This window comes from Zosterops lateralis (genome assembly GCF_965231275.1).
Source record: "Zosterops lateralis genome assembly, chromosome: 1".
NCBI lineage: Eukaryota > Metazoa > Chordata > Aves > Passeriformes > Zosteropidae > Zosterops > Zosterops lateralis.
In genome coordinates this window covers 17,683,427-17,705,681 of record NC_139762.1, presented here as the reverse complement: position 1 = coordinate 17,705,681, position 22,255 = coordinate 17,683,427, and the positions used below count along the sequence as shown (strand labels likewise).

General features: G+C 40.3%; 2 protein-coding genes across 4 annotated transcripts in view; one reads left to right on the top strand and one right to left on the bottom strand.

Moving 5' to 3' along the window:
• Positions 1–18,848, top strand: part of APBB1IP (amyloid beta precursor protein binding family B member 1 interacting protein) — a 64,875-nt gene extending 46,027 nt beyond the window's left edge. For both annotated transcript variants that reach the window (XM_083867405.1, XM_083867404.1), the window contains 4 exons: positions 9,931–10,029; positions 10,973–11,090; positions 14,965–15,062; positions 17,392–18,848. In XM_083867405.1, coding sequence (XP_083723531.1) covers positions 9,931–10,029; positions 10,973–11,090; positions 14,965–15,062; positions 17,392–17,928 — 852 coding nt within the window. In that variant the 3' untranslated portion in view covers positions 17,929–18,848. The remainder of the gene's footprint in view (positions 1–9,930; positions 10,030–10,972; positions 11,091–14,964; positions 15,063–17,391) is intronic.
• The window catches only part of LOC310912674 (protein adenylyltransferase SelO-like), a 29,407-nt gene continuing 22,236 nt past the window's right edge, over positions 15,085–22,255 (bottom strand). Inside the window, exons 18-20 of one of the 2 annotated variants that reach the window (XR_014590698.1) lie at positions 21,763–21,842; positions 21,024–21,437; positions 15,085–15,388 (exon numbers count right to left, since the gene is read on the bottom strand). Coding sequence is in view for 1 of the 2 variants with exons in the window: in XM_083867427.1 (XP_083723553.1) it covers positions 21,315–21,437; positions 21,763–21,842 (203 nt within the window). In the remaining variant the exon portion in view is untranslated. Of the gene's footprint in view, positions 15,389–18,719; positions 21,438–21,762; positions 21,843–22,255 lie in introns of those variants that run through there. The other variant, XM_083867427.1, reaches the window with a different exon arrangement.

Below are 22,255 nucleotides of genomic sequence, written 5' to 3'. Positions count from 1 at the left end.
TGCCACAGAGGGCAGGATAAGATTATCTGTCTTAAAACAAATGAGGGAAGGTAATTGAAGGAGTAGCAGTCACAGCCCATGCTAGCTGTTCACTTAGGTGGCTGTAAAGCAAAGAAAATATCTGAGGAAAAAAGGTTAGTCTGGAAGCCCTTATTAGCTCCAGCAAGCTGTAATGCCACTTGGGAAGTTTGAATAGCATGCCACTACATTTTTTTAAGAATTGTTTCTTTCTGAGGACCCCCTTAGGAACTGCTACATCAAAACAGTGAGCAGTCATCAGCCAAGTTACAAAAGAACCTGCCCAGCTCAGAGGCAAGAGACCAGCTTGTACTTTATAGTATAAGAGAAGTGAGGAAAAATGCCAGGGTGTAGCAGCTTCAGCAGTACCTTGCTTCTGTGCTAACTGGAAAATCTTGCTGAATTCAGAACTATATTTTCCCAGCTTTGAGAACTGAGTTGAAAAAATACCATATTCATTTCTCAGTGGTTAAGCTATTGGCATCCTTACTTCAAGAAGAGGAGCATGCCCTTTGTTCATTCAAATGGCCAGTAAGGTAGGCTGATTTGGAGTTGAATATGACCTAATAACTTGAAGGAAGTGTTCTTTCTTTTTCTCCAGTCCCCAGTTGTATCATGGACCTTCTAAACAAATAATATATGTATATTTGTAATATTTGTTCCTGCTTTGAAGGTCTTTTCTCACATTAGCAGGGAGAAAAGAGAACACATTTCCTTTTGCCCCCCTCCAGTCTTGGTCATCTTTGTGGTGTGCCTCTATGGAGGGAATAGCACTCAGGAAAAATTTTAAGAATGAGCAGAGCATTCTTGCCATTTTTACATCTGTGTTCCAGGCATTGCCAAGAATGTAAAGAGAATGTAAACACTGTAACTAATGGTAACCACAGTCCTGGTGACCTGATTTCAGGCAGAACAATGACATTTTTCAGGTTGTCTGGCACAGCCTTGAATAATGTGGGTGTTGCCTCAAAGTCTTCATGACATTTCTTTGAAGGTTACTTCACTTTGGTCTCTCTCAATGGGATGTAGGCTTTTTTCTCCAGTTTCTTCTCCTCAGCTACAGTCAGGTATGGGGCTTGCAGAGACAGTGAGCTTTTGGTCATAGTGCTTGTCCCAGGAAATATGCATCCAGTCACCAGGAGCTGGCAGCACCCTGAACTGTTTCTTTTATGATATAAGTGTTTCATTTCAACTTCTGTGATCATGCCTGGGTTATGTGGCTAATGCTATATGATAATGCTGGGTGCTGGTATTAGTGCAGCAACAAAACAGGAAGCCATGGGCAGGTTGCTTTGATACTTAGCTTGAAGCTGTGGTGAGTTTTGCAGTCTGTGATGTTGAGCACCTAAACTAGCTCAAATATAAGTATTCTTATCTGCACTTCCATGCTGTAGGATATTCCTCTTCCAGCTAGAGAAGCACAATGTGTTGTGAGTGCTCCTTGTGTATCATTTGTTCCCATTATGTCAGCACCCCACTGTATATATACTCTACCTCAGGGCAAAAATGGGGTGTGCTTTGCTTATTCATTAATAATCAAGACACTGAGGAGATAATGGGCAAAAAGGTGGGGTGCCAGAAACAATTAAACATCACAGTGTTTACTAGCAAAACAGGGAACATTTTGCTGAGCTTATTCAGAAGTTTCCTTTCAGGATGATTCAGGAGACAACGGCAGTAACAGAACAAAGCAGCTGCTTCCTCATATCAGGCAGCAGAAAGCCCAGTTGTGACCAACCAGAAAGAGCACAGCTGGCTGGTTGGTGAGTGAGAGCAGGGTCACCTTTAGCTGTGCCTGTGCAGCAAACCAGGACCGACGTGGCTGGGTCCTGAGGACAAGAATACAGCCTGGCACAGAACCTCTGATGGAGTTGGCTTTCAGGGATCCTTAGGCTTTGAGGAAACTAAAAGCTTGAAGAACTGTGCTTTATTTCCCAGTGGCTATTTGGTCTATGCTGAGCTTTAACCTTCTTAAATGCCCTTGTTCTATCCCACTGCTAAACAAACCTTCCTCCCTCAAAGGAAGTCCCACATTTCAAAACCCAGAAACAACACAAAGAACTTTCAGAATATTAAAAACAGAGCCTCTGAGTATAAGAAGTACTTTTTGGACATCTACTCCTGTAAATATGCAGATTCTTCCTATTTTGTATTCAACCTAAGTCTAATACTTTCATAAAGATCCCACCCTTCTCTATTTGACTCAGATAAAGTGAGTCTTTTCCTAACAGCGATCTCCAGATGCAGAGAATAGGAAAGGAAAGGTCAGCCAAGTTTGAAAAAAGACCTTCACTCAAACCTGCATCTCTCAAGTTCGTATTTTTCACTCTGTTCCCAGCAGCGTAGGCAGGAGAGGGTCACAGCACAGCTCTCTCTGCCACCCTGCACAGAATGCTTGCCACTCCTGGGAGAGCAATGGTGAGGCAACAAAATTCTCTCTCTTTTCCAGCAAAAATATATTAATACACTGCACACAGAAAGTAGGAATGGTTTGGTTCCTCAGAGCCAGCTTTGGATTTACAAATGTATGGCTTTATATCTAGATTCCATGCAAATTTTCTCATTCACCACCTACTGTGTTATATGGGAAATGCTGCGGAAGTAAATGAGACCTTTAATGATTTATTTCATATTCTGAAACTGAAAGCCCAGAAAAATAAGGTATTTCACCATGCTAGCAACAGCATCTATTGCACTGAGCAGAAATTGTGAATGTAATGTTTATTTTGTGGATTGTCTCTGTGTGTGCATGTGCACGCATGCTCGTCCAGGAGCTGATTTTGTCACACCAAGTTGAAAAATCTTTCAAAGCAGACAAATAGCAAGGTAATCTATATGCAAATTTGCTGGTTTAGTCAGTCTGATGTGCCTGTGACCAAGAGTGGATTTAATTATAGTTTATTGGTGCTGGTTATGCTTGAGTAATCTGGAGGTAATGGTGCATAATGCTGAATTAATCTAGGATGAAAAAAATTGGTTTCCTGGGGATAAACTGAGACAAAGGTGAATCATCCTCTCTTTCTACAGCTGGATACATCTTCCTGTGCAATCAAAACAGTTAAGTTTTCCTGGCATCATTTGGCATCATGATTTAAAAAAAAATTCTAGTGAGCCAAAAAATTTTGGAAGTAAACTTTCAGAAAGAATAGTTTGTTTGCAATAGTGGCATCATTCTAGCAGGTAATTTGGTATTTAGCTTCTCCTGATTCCCTCCTCCCTCACACCCCATGTGCTCCATGCGGGCTGAGTCATGGATGTAATGCATTCAACACAAAAACAGTTAAAAAGGAAGAGGAAGAATAAGCAGTTTTTGAGATAGAAAACACTATGAATAACAACTATGTAGAACAATGGCTAGTGCAGGAAACAAAGATAGAAAGCAGGAGATTTTTTTTTTAATGCAAAAGATTTGGAAATTGTGTTAGTATGAGTGCTTCAGATAAGTGTTTCAGAGTAAATTCGTTGCTAGATAAAGCAGAAGTAGAAATACTTTTTATTGCAGAACACTTTCAGGTATGTGGGATTACAGTCATGTACACGCAGAGTTTTGCTAGATTAACATATAAACAGTGGGGACAATAAGGACAGAGAATGGACAAGGAGAAACTGAATATGATTGCTTTGGAAAATATTACTTCCTGCAAAAAGCAGACCTCTTTGATTACAATGGCTATTTTATATATATATTTTAATGTCCTAAAATTTTTGCCTCAGGTCATTAGAGAAATGTAGGTCAAAAGATAATATAATAGGGAAATTATTTTATACGTAGAGTTCACACATCTTCAAAAGATCAGTTAAGTATGATCATCCTCATACAAGGGGTGCAGAGCATCCGAATTTGACCATGATGAATAATAGATTGCAAATCTAAACAATTTCAATATGACTTTTGAAAGGTACTGACTGTTAATTCTACTTTCAGTCATGGGAGCCTGAAGAGTCTCAGCTTTTCCGAGAAGCTAGTTCAACACAACACAAGTTCATTGGTAGTAGTTAAGGTCCAAAAGCATTGAACATTTTGTGAAAATTTGGCTGAAAGCCAAAGCTTATGATCCAGAGTTAGTCACTCTATATGCTTCTGGCTATTGTTTCTGCCTTAGAGACTGAGTAATGATCCATATATTTTGGGGCAAGGAATGCAATGAGATGCTTGAATAACTTCAGTTTACTTTTCATCTTCAGTGTTGGAAGAAGGCAATGCAAAAGAACATTTTATTGGGATAATCTCCAATTTCACACACACATGGCCTTCAGTCATTTGTTTTGGCAGACACCGTAGAAACCACATCATTCAGTTCCTGTTTCTTGAGGTTTCAATGTGTTTTATCTTTTTTTTCCATAAGCAAAGACTTTAGTTTATATCTGAAAAAGTTATCTGTGGACAAATATTTTTTTAAAATTTCTCCAGAAAACAAACTCTTTATATTCAAGTGCTTCTGCTTTCTTTATCTCTAGACAGTTGATACTTACAGTTGTACAGGGGAGAATACTAGGTTCTGTTCCAAGCCTTTTCAGTGCTCTTCTGGCTGAAACATGGCACATCCTTTTGCAGGCTGATGTTCAAGATGCTCAGATCTTAATACCTGCAAAATCAGCTCAATGATGTGACTAATTCATCATTATTAAGAGTTTGGACATCAAAAGATGAAAGTTCACTGTAGTCTGTATTATTTCAAAGCACTATTCCATTTTTTTAATGTGAGAAAAATTCTGGAGAACCTTTCTATTTGCATATTTTCACTTTTCTTTTAAAATATGACTTCTAGAGTTGTTGCTTTTTAAGCAGTTGTCTTTCATAATTCATTTTGGTGCTGCATATTTCCGAGGCAAAGCTGCTAAACCTTTCCAGAGAAGATGTTTTCACTTTGCTGTCAGATGATTTTAATGATCTTTTCAGGACATGGTATGCACCCTATAACAAAATAATTTATCTGTGTCTATGTGTGAGGTGTGGCCTACTGAGGTTAGTGCCATTTTGCCTTAAAGTACAGTAATTCTCACATAGCTGTCATGATTGATGTTGTTGACCTCTGTTACTCTCATAGAGACGTTATTAAAGAGACTCTGAATCTGGTTTAGTAAAACCAGACTTGCACAGTGACTACAGCTGCTTATGTCTCTATGCTAGACTAAACACTCTACCAAGACACTGGAGCTGTGAAAGGAGCAAATTGGTCTGCGCAGAATTGTTTAGGGATCTTCATACCAAGTCAGCATTTCTGGCACTTTCAGCTGCCTAAGTTCTTCTTCAAATTGTTTATTCTGAGTGACCATTTTTGTGCACTATGTAGTAGATTTTGTGTGAAGTTCTAAGTGGGAAATTGAGCTTGTAAAGATCAGTATCGAGAGCTGAGACTTCTGCCATTTGTACTGCTGAAGCAATTCCACCATACAGTTCCTCCAGGTGAGCAAATTGTGGGGTGTATTGGGCTGTGGCTGAAACATTTTACCTTCCTACCAACAGTAGCATGCTTCGTGCATCTAAAAAGCACAGGAAGCCAAATGTCTCCATCTGAGCCAGTTACTAATAATACTGGATGGGTATAAGCCTTCAGGGCTAAGCTTGGTGCTGCTGGTGTTTTTTCCTGTGGTCTGGCCTTGCAGACAGCTGCTGTAGGCAGCCTCTATACTGGCAGCCTGGAACAGTCCTCCTTAGGCCTGATCCAAAGGCCTTGTGAGGTGAGTGGGATATTTCCAGTTAACCTTAGTGGGCTGTGAATCCAGTAATGACTTAAGCTTCATGTGTCATTCATAAAGTTACATATAAAAAGAGCCAGTGCTGCTGCTGCTGCTTCTTGGAAAACGAGAGACAATACAGTTCTCAGCTGTAACAAAGAGGTTATACAGGCTGCCTGCATGGCTCTGAGGTGTCTCACCTTCCTTCTCAGAGCTGGAGGTTCAGCAGCCTGCTAGTTTGGTCCCTAATTGACAGCACATATTTGTGACTGTGCGCTTAATCATGGTTGCTGATTGGAGTAATTTGATCAAGGAACTGATTGGGGCAATTTGGAATAGGTCCCACTGGTGAATATCAGTAGTTAAGATGGATTGCCTAGTTGAGACAATAGCCAGCAAAGTATAGGGTAAAGGGTAGCCAGTAAGTAACTCACATGTTACCCAGCAAGGGTTCACTGCAAGATTCACTGACAGCTCTCTCTCAACTTCTCAGGATTGTGAGACTGCCACAATTTGAAAATATTCATAGTCAGGGTAAGGAGTGAGGTGAGGAAACTGCTGATGATACGTTATTCAGATTACTGAGGAAAGGGCAGGCTGAGGAATTCTGGAAGGCCATTGTGAGGCTGAGGTTCAGTGCTCAGTAGTTGTCAGATATATAAATCAAGCATTAGGAATGATTAGGAAAGATATAGATGAATAGCGAATGTTGCCTTACCATGGCACAAGTTCGTGGATTTTTTTTACCTGTGCAGTTCTGGTCCCCTCATGTCAGAAAGAATATATAATAAACTTGCAAAAGTATCAACCAGGAACAAGGATAAGCGAAGGTAAGGAATTACTTGAACTTGAAGAATGACTGAAGAGACTAGAAGCCCATAGGCTGAGAAGGAGAGACAGCTTGCCACAAGTATGATAAGGATCTCTAGGCTCAGGAGTGGCATGGAAAGGTGGGGCTAGAGGTCAGGCATTCAGAGTCTATTCCACAACAAGAATGTTACACAAAGCTAGTGGCAGTCAGGTTCAGAGAAGGAGGTGGTTCTTCATAGACTATATGACAGACTTGCAAAAGTTGTAGCTTAAAGGTGTTGTGGATGCCAGAACTCTCTTTGTCTTGATAAAAAAAACTGGAGAAATACCTGGAAGAGAATCTACTTATGGGGAAACCCTGTGAGTCTCTGAAAATCGCTGAAAATCTTTGTAGATGGAGAGCATACAGAGAAGGAAGTATCATATATGCTTATCTTGTACTTTCTCTTCCCCCATTTCTGGCCACTCTTAGAGTCCAGACACTGAGTTCAGAGACCTTTGATCTGACCTAGTACAGGTGTTATTTTGAAATGGATATTTCCATAGGGTGCCCCAGAGGAGAGGTCTGCAGCAGCCTCTCTTGAGCACCCCAGAAGCAAATCCCAGTGGCAGGGCTGTATGTGCAGCACCATTACCTAGTTTGCTCTATTGCCATGATTTCCTCTGCCTTGTTATGCAGTGTGGACATTTTTCCAGATGTTTGCATGTTAAATTATGGAAGTCTTCTATTTTTTCTTGTAATAAAAACATGCGCTGGTAGGTGTGGTGTTTAAAAATTCGTGGAGGGAATATGTAGATGCAATGGACTTCTTGCCATGAAGGAGAAGGGGAAGGAAAACTTCCCTTTTTTCCTTTTTCAAAGGTTTGGGTGCCATCTGCTGGGTTCAGTAGGACCTTACACACTGGAGCAAAATTGCCACTTGCTGGTTGAAAAGTGCCTGAAGAACTGAATTTACCAAGGGTTGCAGTGTCTTTATTTGCACCTCCTGGTTCTTTTGTCTTCATTGGTGATAATGAAGACAAACCAGGTAACCCAGGTATATAGGATGTACTCTGTAACACAAAAAAGTGCCTGCTTTTAGTTCCCTTTTAAAGGTACCACTCAGGCTGAATTCTCTACTAATTTTCATTGTGTTTGATCTCCTAATGGAGAAATAGTGGAAGGAAATAAGGATTTTTGGGCATAGCAGAGTTCACTCTGAGCAGCATTCTGGCTCTCTGAGGCTGTGGGAGACAAGGACAGGCAGATGCTGGGAGATGGAGCAGGCTGTTTGTCCAGGAGCCTGGTTACTGCCTTGGTGTGATACGTGGCAGAAGTGTATAAAAACAAGATACAGCCCTGTAGGTTGAGTTGTGTGAAGGGGTGTTGTGTGAGTGTACCAGGTGGGTAAGGACCCATGAGGTGGGCATGACTCGTGCTCTGCAGTTAAGGCATGTGGTGGCATTGAGCTGGCACCTCTGGGCTTGCAGTGTGAGCTGTCCCTTGCTCTCAGAGTGCCCCAGAGCAAGGTAATGGAATAAGGTAGCCACAGGTACTTCCAGAGGTGGAAGCAGACTTGGTGTATTCATTGTCCAGGGGAGATGGCCAGCTGTGTGTTTGCAGAAAAATGGCCAAGACTGTGACCTGTGAGCAGGTGAGTGCAAACATGCAGGGACTTGTAACACGGTTACCTGCAGCACTGCCTAGGGGTGCATCTGTCACTGTGAGGCCTCATAGGGGTAATATTCCTTTGTTTTTTTTCTTCCTCACACTTTGTTTCCATGGTATGTTCCCTCTCACTCCATAATTTGATGATAGTGGGCTTTGGCAGCAATAGTGGCTTGTGCAGTCCCATCCTCTCATCCATCCCTTGCTATTCCCTTCTCTCCCTAAGCTACAATGTCCCTTATTCCTTTGTGGTATGTGAGGTCATGCTGTGGACTGCTGCGTTTAAAAACATGTAAACCAAAACTACAGCATGATGAAACAGGTTATATTTAACCCAGCTCAGTTCTGTTTTTTTTTTTTAAATCCGAATGTGGCCTCCTGAGCAGCTGGGTCAGCACAAGCAAGGGAAGCCTGGTGTCTGCAGTGCTGAGCAAGGAGCAAGGGACATGTGGCTGAGGAGCAAGTCCACTATATTTGGCTCTGCTTTTGAACCTTTGGGTCACCCAGCTGTGGGCAGGTTTGGCCTCTGCAGCAGGATGTCCCACCTACCAGCAGATATTTGTGAGGAGGTGGCACCTGCATGAGCCAGAGGCTGCCAACACTCCCTGCTATGAGGGACCTTGCTGAGTTCCCCATGTCGAGCATTACTCTGCTTTGGGGGCTTAATGACACCTATAAACCCAGTGTCCTTATTAGGTGGAGGTGTGCTTTGAATTTTTAACTGCACAGGCTGAAAAGAGAGTGACTCCTTGGAGGATATTTAGCTACTCTTTGTGCATTCACAATATTTCACTAACTGTGCACTTACAATTTTTAAGACTATAGATAAAAATGAGCACATAAACACACCGTTTTCTTTTAGGTCCATTCTTTCCTTTGCATATCAAGAGATGGCAGTATGTTATTCCATGCAAGTTACTAAAGACTTAAATCCTTCTCTGCTTTAGCAGGGAAGCCAAATTCCTTCAGAGTCTTAGAGAGAATGTTCAGTCCTAGGCATGTAGGAAGTCTGGCATTTTGATGGTCTTTGAGTTGCAAAGGTATGTCAACACATACCCATACTACCTTCATCAGTAATGGAAAGAGATCCTAAATTTTGTCTAAAATGAAAAAAAGGGTTTAAAATTGCAGAGGTTTCTGGTACAAACAAATGAAAAAGAATACTTCTGATGGTGCTGGATTTTGAATGATTCTCTATCTAGAACATACAACAGGTTTATATATAATTTTTGCAAAAGCAGCAAGAGTAAATCAGAATAAGACTATGTAAGAAGAAAGCTAGAATTGAGCCAAAGAAAAATAGTCAGGAGGGAGGGAAAATCTGTTTCAGTATTAAGTTTATACTTAAACAAATTTAACATACTCTTTGAAAACTAATTATGTTCAACTTTGAGTCTGATGCCTTAGGAATGACAAACCACAAAATGAGAAACAGATTTCCTTCTAGTATTTTTACATTGAATGTTAGACCTTGAACTAGAGCAATTGTAGATTTCATTGAACTCTAGATCACTGTTACATTTCTGAAACTTTTGAATTCTTATTACAATCCATTTAAATTATTTCAAGCAAAAGCTGCCGGTGGCAACTCATTTATTGTTCATAATCACCATATTTTTTAGTATTTTCTTATTCTCTGTTTTTGCTGCCTTTTTTTTTTTCAAATACATCTCTTCATGATGTGTTTTCAAATGGTCATTGTGTGGTGCCTTCAGACTTTTGTATAGTGATTTAATTGCTGTGTTTGTCTTATTTTGTAAATTAATATCTTTCAGCACCCCCAGATTCAAAAGGAGTCACAATATATCAAGTACTTGTGCTGTGATGATAAAGCAACCCTGCATCAATGGGTAACAGGAATAAGAATTGCCAAGGTGAGATAAAAAGTAAATTTACTTTAATATGTTTTCTGTAAAATGAGGTCTTCCTGAGGTTACTGACTGTCATCACCTCAACTGGAAATGCTGTGAAAAGAATGAACATTCATGCTAATTTTACTATAGAAACAGAGATCAGAAGTGCACGATGAGGATGGATTTGCTGAATGTCCCTATACCTTAGCTATCAGTATGTTTTTCTTATTAACACAGGAGTGAGTTCAGTAGCTATAAAACTCATGTACCCATAAAGCTTAATGCACAGTTATCTGGCTCAATATTAATATGCTGTGGCTAAAGTGCAAGCTCTGGTCAGTCGAGTCGTGACATTTTTCAAATAGTCCTGCCCAAATTCTCTGCCTCACTCTGTTCAAAGAGATCCTAATTGACAGCCCATTTTTCTTTGTACAAAACATGAAGGTAGATGAATTTATACATAGCCTTGGTATTGGCTGTTTTTTTCCCCCACAGACCTATTCCTCCTACCTCTTAGTCTGGGCTTTTTCCTGACAGTTCTACTGCAGGGTGGCATATAACAAAGGTGTGGGGTGAACATAAAACTATGTTGTGTCTTACACTGACAGAGCTGTTTGCTCTAGACCCTGGGATTTCGTGTCTCAAGTCTCCAGTTTGAAAATATAATACTTGGAAAGAGATAGTGGGAACAGTTGATTTTAAAACCAAGTTTCAAGAAGTTTACAGATACTGAATGAACATGAAATCTAAGAATATCAGTAGGACTGTGTTTGGTCATAGGGATTCATGTTTTATTGTGATTTCCACCTGGCCCTACACAGAAAAGAGCGCGCTACTTCTAGAAAGATACTTGACAAAGTTAAGTAGAAGAAACAGGGTCAGAAAAGTTGTCCAAGAGCAAAAAGAATGCTTGGCCTATGTCAAGCCTGTGTCAAGCTCATGTTACTGTTTGATTCTTTTGCAGTATGGCAAGACCCTCTATGACAATTACAAATGTGCAGTGAAGAAAGCTGGCTTGTCCTCTCGGTGGGCAAATCAAAAAGTGGTGGAACCAGCTGCCCCTGCAGGATCCTCATCAGCAGGTACTGACACTGTCACATTTATTGCCCCCTTCTATTATTATCAGTGTTGCATAGAGTCTTTGTTCAGAAAACTATCCCGTGGATTCAGCAAGATGTCTTTTTATTGACAAGCCAGTGCAGCAGCAAAACTCTCACTTTACAGTTAGAACCTGGAGAATACAAAGACAGTTCACTGAAGATCAGTTAGAACCTGGAGAATACAAAGACAGTTCACTGAAGATCAGTTTAAATCTGCATAACTTAATAAGGCATTTTTCTGTCGGCATCTGAATCCTTTATCCTCTATCTACATTTTGCAGACTGATGGTCCATGTCTTGAAACTTTGTTTGCCAATCTCTACACTGGCTGTATTGGAGTTTTTCTTCCAATTAGTAAAAGGGGTGAGTGGGATATTCTGAGATTGATCATTATAGAAAGATTATTACAGGGTGAGCCATTCTGTCCTAGCCTTTTACTCATTTGCATGGTGACAATGTGGGTGTTAGGACACAAGAGTAAGAAAGCATTGTGTTGTTTTCTAGCCTTATTTTTCCAGTAGCTTCATCATACTGCTGTTACTGTTACTGATTATCATCTAATCATGATACCACCAGTACAACACTGCATGATACTAGCTATAACTTACATGACTATTTTTAGTTTACATGCTCAAGATACGCTTTATTAGGAAAGGCATGCTGGCCAAGTACTTACTGTGCATAAGGCAGGCAAAGTCGAAATCACTGTTGGCAGTTAATATTCTGACTTCTCATGTAGACAACTCAAATACCTTTCTGGAGCTTTTTTGAGTACATAGGAGATGGAGGGTGGTCTTATTATTATTCTTTGGAGTCAGATCATGTTAATAAATACATGTGTGGTGTGGTGAGACCCAGTAACAGACCGTTTTGAGATCAGGGAGTTTATGATGGGGGAAGATGTTTTTACTGGTTCGTTTTACTTCTCATTATCCTGCTTTGATTTTGTTAGCAATAAATTCACTTTATATCTCTAAGTTGTGCCTGTTTTGCCCTTGATGGCATTTGGTGAGCAGTCTCTCCTGGTTCTTATCTCAACCCGTGAACGCTGTTAAATTTTCTCTCCTGTGTCCTACTGCAGAGAGGAGTGAAGGAGCAGCTTTTGTGGGTGCCTGGCATCCAGCCAGTATCAACCCTTGACAGGAGGAAGTTTACTTGAGTGAAGGTGGATTTGGCAGTCATGAAACATTTGTGTTCAGGTGCTGATGGCAGTAGAGAGGTGGCTGGTCAGGGGGGCTCCATGCTGGTGCTGCCATCTGTCCTGGATATGGGCAGGACTGAGGCCTTATAAAGGCTGTATATACATCTGTGTGACTTCAGCTCCTGACTAGAATCCAGGAACACTGCATGTGTTCAATAGAATATACTGCTAATTTTAACTAATGGATTGCATTAAATGGTTAAGTAGCCTAGAAAGGTTTGAGTCAAGTATACAGTCTCTGTGGAAATACTGTCAAAGGATCATTAGTGTTGTAACTGAGGCAAGTCACTGTGATTCTGGGTATCTTACATTTGCTGTAGCTGCCCTGTATAAAACCTAGGGCCTGACTATGCTACTAGAACTGCCTGACTGTGAACCAGTTGTTGGTTTGTGTTTTGGAAATGGAACAAAGCATGTTCACTTCTATTTTCCGATGGCTCCATAGCCATTTGTATTGGCTGTATAGGCTAAAATCTGCTATGGAAAACTAGAGTCCTGTGTGAACTGGGCAGGGGCTGTACTCTGTTAACTTCAATGGCAGCCAAGGTGAAACTTTGGTTCTCACTTACCATGTAGCCACTATTCCCTGGACACAGTGCTGTAACCAGCATTGGTATTGTCGCATATACCCCAACTTGTGTAGTCTGTGGCTCTGAAGTGTCCCAGGTGCATTTCAGTCAAAATATGTTGTTTCCCTCTCTGCCTTACTGTATGCCTTTGAACACTAAAAAAATCAGTGTACATAGTGGTCCTGCACAATATCACAATGTTTGGAAGATGGAAGATGTCACTTTATGCAGATGTTCCTTTTTGCCACAAGGATAAATATTTTGCATTTGGGTATCTATATTTTGCTTTATTTGGACTACCTATTTTTTGTTGTTGTTCAAAAAATGCTAATTCACTATAAAATTTTTAAAAAATTAACTTGCAAAGAATACTATAACATTTAAATGAAAAAGAAATCTTGATAGCAGAATGCATGGGCTCACATACTGTATTGTCTGGGAGTCCATTAGCTGGCTGGAAAGAGATGATGTATCAAGTGTTGCTTTCAAGTCTTGCATAGTTTAAGAAATACATTAACAGAAAAAGAAACAGATTACGGTGTCCCAGCCTTCTGTTACATCATCTTTGCCAAGTAGAACACCATACCTTGCACTAGATAGAGTGGATCGTTCTGCTCTGTTTCATTTAGTTAAATCTCAGACTGAAGGCAGCAACATCTTTGAGCAGTGTGAAAACCAAACTCCTGCTCTGCTGTGAACAGCAGACAAAGGGAGGTGAGACAGTAACTTGCTCCACTTTTGGGAGCCTAACCCCTCCAGGCTTCAGAACCCAGGGATTTCCACTGAGGAAGGAGGGACACAAGATTGGTCTTATCTCTTTGTTGACTTCCATGTTAGTCCTTCAACAAACACAAGATTGTAGTTTGAATGATCCAAATGGTACTTTGGATTAAATGTGCTGAACAACTTGCAGGCACAGGCATAAAACCTAAGGACGTTAGACCACCTTCTGTCATCCCTTGAAGCTTAAATAGCCTTAGTCAATTAGGCACACTGTAGAGTTTGTCTTATTCTCTGCCAGTCATGGGATTTGCAGGTATGGCAATAAAAATATTCTATTTCTTATCATATTCCTGGAAGCTCTTTGCTAATCAGTAAAGTACACATTAGGATTAAAGTCACTGTTGTGCTTAGTCTACACTGTAGACAGCTGAGGGTTCACTAACATCCAAGAAGTACATGAGTGGAACTTTACTGGATCTCAGAACTGCTAATTATAATAGAGCTAAGGTAGTCATTAAGGCTTGCAAATGTAGGTCTCTATGCACCAAACACTGTCTACTACTTTGACACATACAGCTTTCAAAAGTGCTACACTAAACTGGAGAGTATTTAATCCTCGTCAGACTACACAGGGGCAGGGGATTTTTTATAATTAAAGTTGTAAATTTGTTCTTTGGTCTCACATTCACTTACTCCATTTGACAATACTGGGTTATTTATGCATATCCCTTGCACAAACAGAAATGGTGGGCAGATGTTTTGCAGAGCTTTAATTCAGCCAGCCTCCAGAGCCACACTGATCTGAGAACTCAGTGAAGTTCACAGATCTTTGTGATTCCCAATGGGGCAGAAAATTCAGAGCTGGGGAGATGTTTTAGCTCATTCACTAAAGAAAGTGAGTGGATCAGCCCGTCTGTAGGATTTCAGACCTTCTACTCCCATGACTGATTGGTATGTAAATATGGTGCTTTTAGTCTTTAGACTAAATTAAAAAAAAAAAAAAACAAAAAAAAAAACAAAACAAACAAACAAAAAAAACCCAATAAACACTGGGAATGTAGTAATACTACTAATACTACAGCACACTGCAAGCTTCAAAATGCTGTTATGAAGCAGAGCTATTTTAATGTAAGGTACTTTGTTTATTTTCATTAAGTAATGAACTGAATAGGAAAAGTCACAAAATGAGCTTGAAGTAGAAAACAGATTTTACTGAGTTAGGTATAAAAACCCTGTATCAAGTGTTTCCTTGTGGAAGTTGTAAAGAAATTTTTGTAGTCTTTTTCTTAGTTGAGTGTTCCCTGATCTGGTTAATATCACAAAAGCATAACACTTTTCCCTCTGGCTCCTCTCCTTGTCACAGGTACTGTTCAGTCAAATGGACAGATACCCCAAAGTGTTCATTGTTCCAATGCAGAATTTCCAGACACTCAGAAGAAAGTGGATACATCTGAGGCACAAGTAAGCAATTGCTCCAGTTAAATGTTACCTGTGAATGAGTTCTCCAAGTTTGTTTTCCTTCACCCTCAAAGTCTTCCCCCTCAAAGTACCAATGAGAAGAATTTGGCTCCTGGGAAAGGTGGCTGTCCCTCCTCATGCTTTGCACACTGCAAACAGTGTGTGCGCTGTGCAGAACCAGGAACCTTTGATGGGAGGTGAAGGCACAGCCACCCACTGCTTCTGTTCTTTAGAACAAGCAGTCTTGAGTTCATGCAGCAGGAATAGGAATGTGCCTGCTGGGATAGTCTCAAAGTGTGCTGCCAGAACCTTGGTACCATGTTCTGTCTCTGCAAAAAAAAAAAAAAAAAAAAGGTCTTTGTTACTCCACGCCTTTAGAGGGGCAACACGTTGTGACGTGGGAGTGGACCTTGACAGAGGACAGCAGGCAGCAGCTTGGTGAATCATGGAAAGCTCTTTATTATCTGACTCCAAAGGCTTATATACATTTTGTACAGAGGGCCAAGATTGGCCCAAGGAGGTTACAACCTCCTGACTCCATTGGTCAATATGACCATCAGTCAAGTTCTCTCTCAGAGAACAAGAATGCAAAACATAGAGATAAATTCTAAGAATACTTATTGTTTACATGAAGCAGCATGAGAAAGCTGCTGCAAAGACTCAAACACTTGAAACCAAGAAATTCAGGGACAACAGGTCTTGCCTTAGAAACACAAGGCATACATCTGTGCTTTCAGCAGGGAACACTGCACAGCTGAAGATGAGTGTGTAAGAAAGGAGAAACTGTTAAGGACTAAGGTAAAACATTACATGTTTTCCTTAGGCTCTAAATGCATTTCTTGGTTAAGCTCCAAGTTTCGTGTAGTTGTACCAAATCTGGCTGTAAAAATATCAAAGGGTACAGTAAGAACCTCAAGAATGTCATACAGAAAAAAAGTGTGTATTTGTTTTGTGCATTTGTTTGTAGTTCTTTATTCAATCTCTCCATCATGCATGAAGTGCACAGGACAAATGAAATTAAATTCCTAGGATTTTCCTGTCAACAGCATTATGTGTTCTACACTTCTTGTTTCTGTCTTTGAGTTCTTCCTGTTTCTCTGTTCTGAACCTCACTTCCTCTGGATGAGGAATGATTGAGAACTCAGACAGTGGTTCCCTCCTCCTGTGTCTGATTTACTTCCATGTTTGTAGGCAAGGAGTGAGGAAGAGGAGGCATACATGTTATAATTAGCTCATGCCAGAATTAATGCTGCTGACTGCAGGGATGCAGAGCACTTTTCTCTAGAAGCAGCAAACAGGAGGAACTAGATATTTCCATGCAGCCACTGGGCTTTGATATCATTGCAACTATGGATATGGTGGGATAGCTCCCATGACTGGAATGTTGTTATGAAGGGCCACAGGCTGTTTAGGAGAGACAGTGATGGAGTTGCCCTCAATGTGAGGCAACACTTGGAGTGTACCAAGCTCTGCCTTGGTGAGGATAAAAGTGCAGTCCAGTAAGGGTGACACCATTGTGGGTGTTTCCTACAGGCCGCCTGATTGGGAGGGAGTAGATGAGCCCTTCTACACAGCCACAGGCCCTGGTTCTTGGGGGGCTTTAACTACCCTGACATCTTCTGGAGAAGCAAAACAGCAAAGCACAAGCAGTGCATGCAGGAGGTTCCAGGAAAGCACTGGTGACTTCTTCCTGTCACACATAGTGGAGGATCCCATAAGGAATGCTGGGCTGCCTGACCTTATACTGACAAACAGGGAAGGCCTTGTTGGACATGTGATGGTTGGGCAGCCTTGGCTGCAGTGACCATGAGATTGTAGAGTTCAGTATTGAAGGAAGAGGTAGCAGGACAGAGAGCAAGATTTCAAACAGGGACTCCAGGAGAACTAACTTTAGCATCTTTAGGGATCTTCTTAGAAGAATCCCATGGGAGAAGGCCCTGAAGGGAAGAGGATTCCAGGAGAGGTGGTCAATATTCAAGGATCATTTCTTCCGGGCTCAAGGACAATGCATCCCAAAGATAATTCTTTGATGTTAGTCTTACTAACTGCCATTATTTGAAATTTTAAAAGCACTCATGTTGTGTTGACAGTATTCAAAGAAGCACTATGAATACTGTCAACAGGGAGGTAGGTTTCCACTGTCAAACCTCTGTGGGCAGCTCCAGAAAGAAAACAAAATATTTATTTTCATGTTTCAGGCAAAATGTATTCTACCCAGTTTTCCTGTCTACTGCACTCATGTATTTTCACATATTTTTATGTTCTTAGGCAGTGGCATTAGTTTACACATTTGCTGACTGTGTCTGTCCTTTTATTTTTCTGCTTATTAAAGGCTGAAACAAATAATACCAGTGCAGCTGCACAGGCACAGCCATTGCTGAGGCCACAGAAAGTCCAGTGTAAGAGGGCCTCCCTGCAGCCTCCTCCTCCACCTGAGAGGCGTTCATCTGTTATCTCGGCTTCACCAGTTCTGCCCTCCAAAGTGAAACGAGACAGCGGCATTTTCCTGACAGATCCAGAGAGCTTTCCAGCACCACCACCACCTACATTGAAGATTGATTTTCCTCCACCACCACCACCCGATTTCTATGAACCACCGCCTGATTTTGTGCCTCCACCACCACCAGTCTCTGGCAGCATTAATGGGGATGTGCCATTACCCCCTCCCCCTCCACCTATCTGCAGTAAGCCACCACCTCTTCCAGCAAAGAAACCTGTACCACTTCCTCCAAAAAGGCTGGAAAATGCAGGACAAGATGGAGAGCCACAGTCAACAGGGCCGCCTCTGATTGCAGGGGGAGGCAAGCAAGGAGATTTCATGTCTGACCTAATGAAAGCTCTTGAGAAGAAAAGGGGTAACAGCTCCTGAACTCTGGGAGTGGGTAGACTGTAAGATATATCTGGTTTTGTGAGGCGTCACAGAAAATCCTGCTGGATCAGGCTTCTCCAGGAGGAATTCTCCTTCAGAATTCCTCTTGGGGTGGTTTCAAGAAGATGGGGCACCCTTTGTCCCCCACTTTGTCTCTGTAACCTGCTCTTTTCCCCCTGCACCTCACCATCCCCTACTCTTAACTCCCATTCCAGCATCAGGCAAGGTAAGAATTAGCTGGAGAGTCTTGCTTCCCTCCACAAGGACAGCCAGCGATGGTGGAGCCAGCCATTTCAGAAAGTGAAATGCATCTACTCTGGCTGCCTTTTCAGAAGAATTGGAGTTAAAGGAAAGACACAAATTTTGAGAAGTGGGAAGGAAGATCCCTTTTTCGCAGAATTGCCCTTAAAAGTCTATTATCAGAAAAATCCCTGCTCTGGGGGGTTTTCTTCCATTACAAAGATGCCTTTAAATTTTTTTAAAATAGTTTGTTTTAAAAATTAAAGCCTCAGCTAGATTATTGTGAGATGCAAGTTAGGGCCAGGATCAGTTTGAGACAGTGTCACCCCAAATGTTTTACACTCCTGTTTCTATATGCAACTCAGTCATACCTGTCACCATTCACAGCTGCTGCTTTGAAATCTCATTTATTTGGTTACCTTAGACAAAGAAAAAAAATATTTTTAAATCATGTATGCTTCTGTGGTAAGCAGGGATTTCTTTTTCTGTTGGTTAACATTTGTCTTCAAACTGTACATAGAAATGATCTGTCTTGTGAAAGGACTTCATAATTATCTTGTCCCTGACAGAATGTCTCCTCCCACGTTTTTTTTTTTCACTTGTTCTCCCCATTTAGTTTTCCACTGTTCGTTTAGGAAGCATTCATTGTTAGCTCTTAAATAAAAATAGCTTCTATTTTATATCTGTACAAAGTGTTACAGTTAATGAACAGCCATTTTACTGGCAATTGGAACATCAAATATTTTTAAGAATTTTTGCCTATACCTTCTAGACTTTGTTTTTATTTATTTTGGTGCCTCTACTCATGCACACTTGACCTTCTAAGATATCATCAGCAGTATATCTCTGTATTTTGAATTATAAAAAAAGCATAAAAAGCAAAGGAGGGGGTCTGACACGGCATGATACAGCGGACAGAGTAGGAGGTGAGTCTTGCTTTCTTTGTCAGAATGGATTCCTGGATCCAGAAATGGTGGTGGAGGCAAGAGGATGACAAGCTGGTGGCCCTGCCACAGTCTGTGTTTTGGGTCATCTCTATTTGTGGCTTAAGGTTGGCTTGTCAAAACTTACATACCTGCATAACAAGCTTAGCAGAAATAAGAAAGCTGTAACCATAAAGAACCTTCCCTTTCAAATTACTACTTTCAAAAATTTTATTTTCTTTTGTTTTATTTTATTTAAAGCTGAAAACAGTGTTTGGAACCACATGCATTTCTTCCTGAAATGATTTTGCTTTAAACACCACGTTGAGCTGAGACAGAAAGAGTTCATTCAGCTCTTACTGGTTTTTGAGCTCCCTTGCTTTCAGCTGAACTGCACAAAAAGTTCTTACCAAGAGAACTATGCCCACCACTAACAGAAGTGTCACCTGGAAGTCTTGAATTGACATGCTGGGACATTCAAAAGGTATCTCAGCACCTTCAAACTGCCAAACTGAGGAATGCCCACAAGACCAGTACAAAGCTCATACAAGCCTCAGTTCAAAATGGAGAGGAAAAATGCCAACAGCCTAAAAGTAAGAAGGTTAAAACTAGAAGTTGAAAAAAAAAGATTTAAGAAGTGAGGAAAGGATTACTGTTTCCCAATCCCTTTCCATATATAACTGAAGGAAGCATTATACAGAATCATTAAAGAGCTATGTGTCATTTTCTGACTAGGTATTAGAAGTGCCCATATTTGACATACTTGGGTGACAACACCTGCCTGCAAGTCAACTATTTTTAAATCAAATTGATTTTATGAAATATACACCCAGCATCAAAATAAAGCAGAACATGTCCTTGGAAAAATGTTGCACAATAAGGTCACAAAGTACTGAGACTTTTACAATGGCTTTTCTAGCATTCACTCTTCTCACCAGAACGCTCAGCCTCCCACCATATTTCCTCCCACCCTTCTCTTTTGTTACAACACAAAAAAAATCAATTTTATACATTTTACATCTACAGTCGATCATAATTCATGCACTTAATTTTACACAAAAGAAGTTGAACTTTTTTCAAAACAAAAACCATCAAAGCCTACAGCAAACTCCAGAAATCAAGTAAAATGCTGTGATGATTAGACCTCTGTCAACTATTTTGTGTATGTACATGGTTACATGGAATTTTTAAAATATAAGATTTAAACTCCATTCAAAGAACAAAGCTGCCTCTTATTGATACAGAATTACTTGGCTTCATCTGGTACCAAAATTTGCTGCAAAATACAAAAAGATGTTCCAATGCTGTAATTCAAAGCATTTGTAAAAAGAAATTATCCTTCCACCTCTACCTAACCTATTGCCTTCTAAATGGTCTGTACATCACCACACCTTACAGTATTTTAGCCTGCAAATAACTGAAATTGCAGTATGTCCTTTTTAGTCTCCCTCCATACCTGAAATGGAAGCAGTCTCAGCTAAGATGCTTCCAACACAGTCCTTTTCCAGATCCAAACAGTGAATTTTTCCTGAGACTTCCTATCTATGCACCAATAATCTTTCTACTCCTACCAAAAGATACTTTCAAAGAGCAGTGGTTCTCTGGATAGGTACCTGACACCAGTAATGACACCAAAACTTACTCTGGAGTCACTCCCAAGACACACATCTTTGGTAACTATTTAACTGAATTTCTCCTTCAAATCTTTAGTCAGTTTAATGGGACAAAACAGAATGAGAAAAGGTGTCAAGTCCAAGATGATCCTCTGTGCCAGGTCTGCAAGATTCAAGAACATTTTTGTCTGCAGAACACAGCTATATTTGACAAGTGTGTAACAGCAAGAGGAAAATTCTTCAAAATACTGCATTTTTTATTAAAACGAGCTTAGATGGATTTTAAATTGATAAGTCACTAAAAGCTATTAAGACCCACCTGATCAGCCATGAATTTTGAGAGGTTAAGTGTGATGGAACTTAAATACTGGGACTCAAAGTAATGCACAGCTGAATGTGAGAGGCAGAGTTGTCAATCCCAGCATAATCAGCTGATGCAGCCATACACAGTGATGCACTTCTTTAATCTTAAGACTTCATAAGTTGGTCAAGAACAGTAGCAGATTCCACTCCACAAAGTCCAAGGGAGAGAAGTTCCTGTGGCTTGGTCCATTAGCCTTATTTGAAGGCTTGAGCTTTGACCTTGATCATTCTTCCTTGATCATTTCCCTCAGGATGAACAGCTGACTTTCAGATGCTTGGCCCAGTCTGGGGGGCACAGGGAGTATCCTGCTCTCTCTGCAGCCTCCTGCCTCTGAAAGGGGTGTTGTAAAACCTGCTCTAGGAGCTGAACCTGGAAGCAATTAAAAATGGGTAAGTTTTTATATCAAATGTTTTCTGGTAAACAAGGAAGGTTTTTTCCACTTTGCCTTACACACTCTTCTGGCTTCAGAAACTATCACATTAATTGCTTACTATTACTAGCACTACTATTATACTATTTATGCTATAATTAATACTATTAATAATTTTGTACATATTTTAAGTAGCAATTGGTGTTATATGGTACAGTTTTGGTCAAACTGTAGTATAGTTCAAAGTGTAAAATTAAAAATTGTTTCATTATCTGTTATGCCAGTTATTATTAAATATGTCAAGAATAAAAAAGGTAATTTTACCTCAGAGAAATCATTCAAATTAGCTTTTTGCACTGCTGATTCTGCCATCCAATTTCTAAGTATGTATCTAGGATTAACAGCTGAAACCAAGAGTAAATAATGTTAAATTTAGTTAGATATATTCAACAAAAATAAAACAGTCATTGAAACATATCATTGAAATCTTCAAGAAGATTTTAATTTGCAGAGCAAGAAAAAATGCATAAAAAGAAAAAGGAATTCATCAATCTACTTAATTCTATGAGTTGCTAAAAGGATTTTTGAAACTTTCACTAACAGTAGTGCCAAACTACCAAACAGAAATTAGAGTGGTACAGAACATGACATTGATACAGGAAGGATTTCCTATCAGGAACCAGCAGGCTTTTCAAGTGCCATGAGTTTACCATGGCCTAGGTTCCTGCTGTGTTGATGGAAAACATTTCAGTGTTGTCAGCACCTTTCTGGAGATAAAAATAAAAAAAAATAATAAAAAAATTATATAATTTAAAAA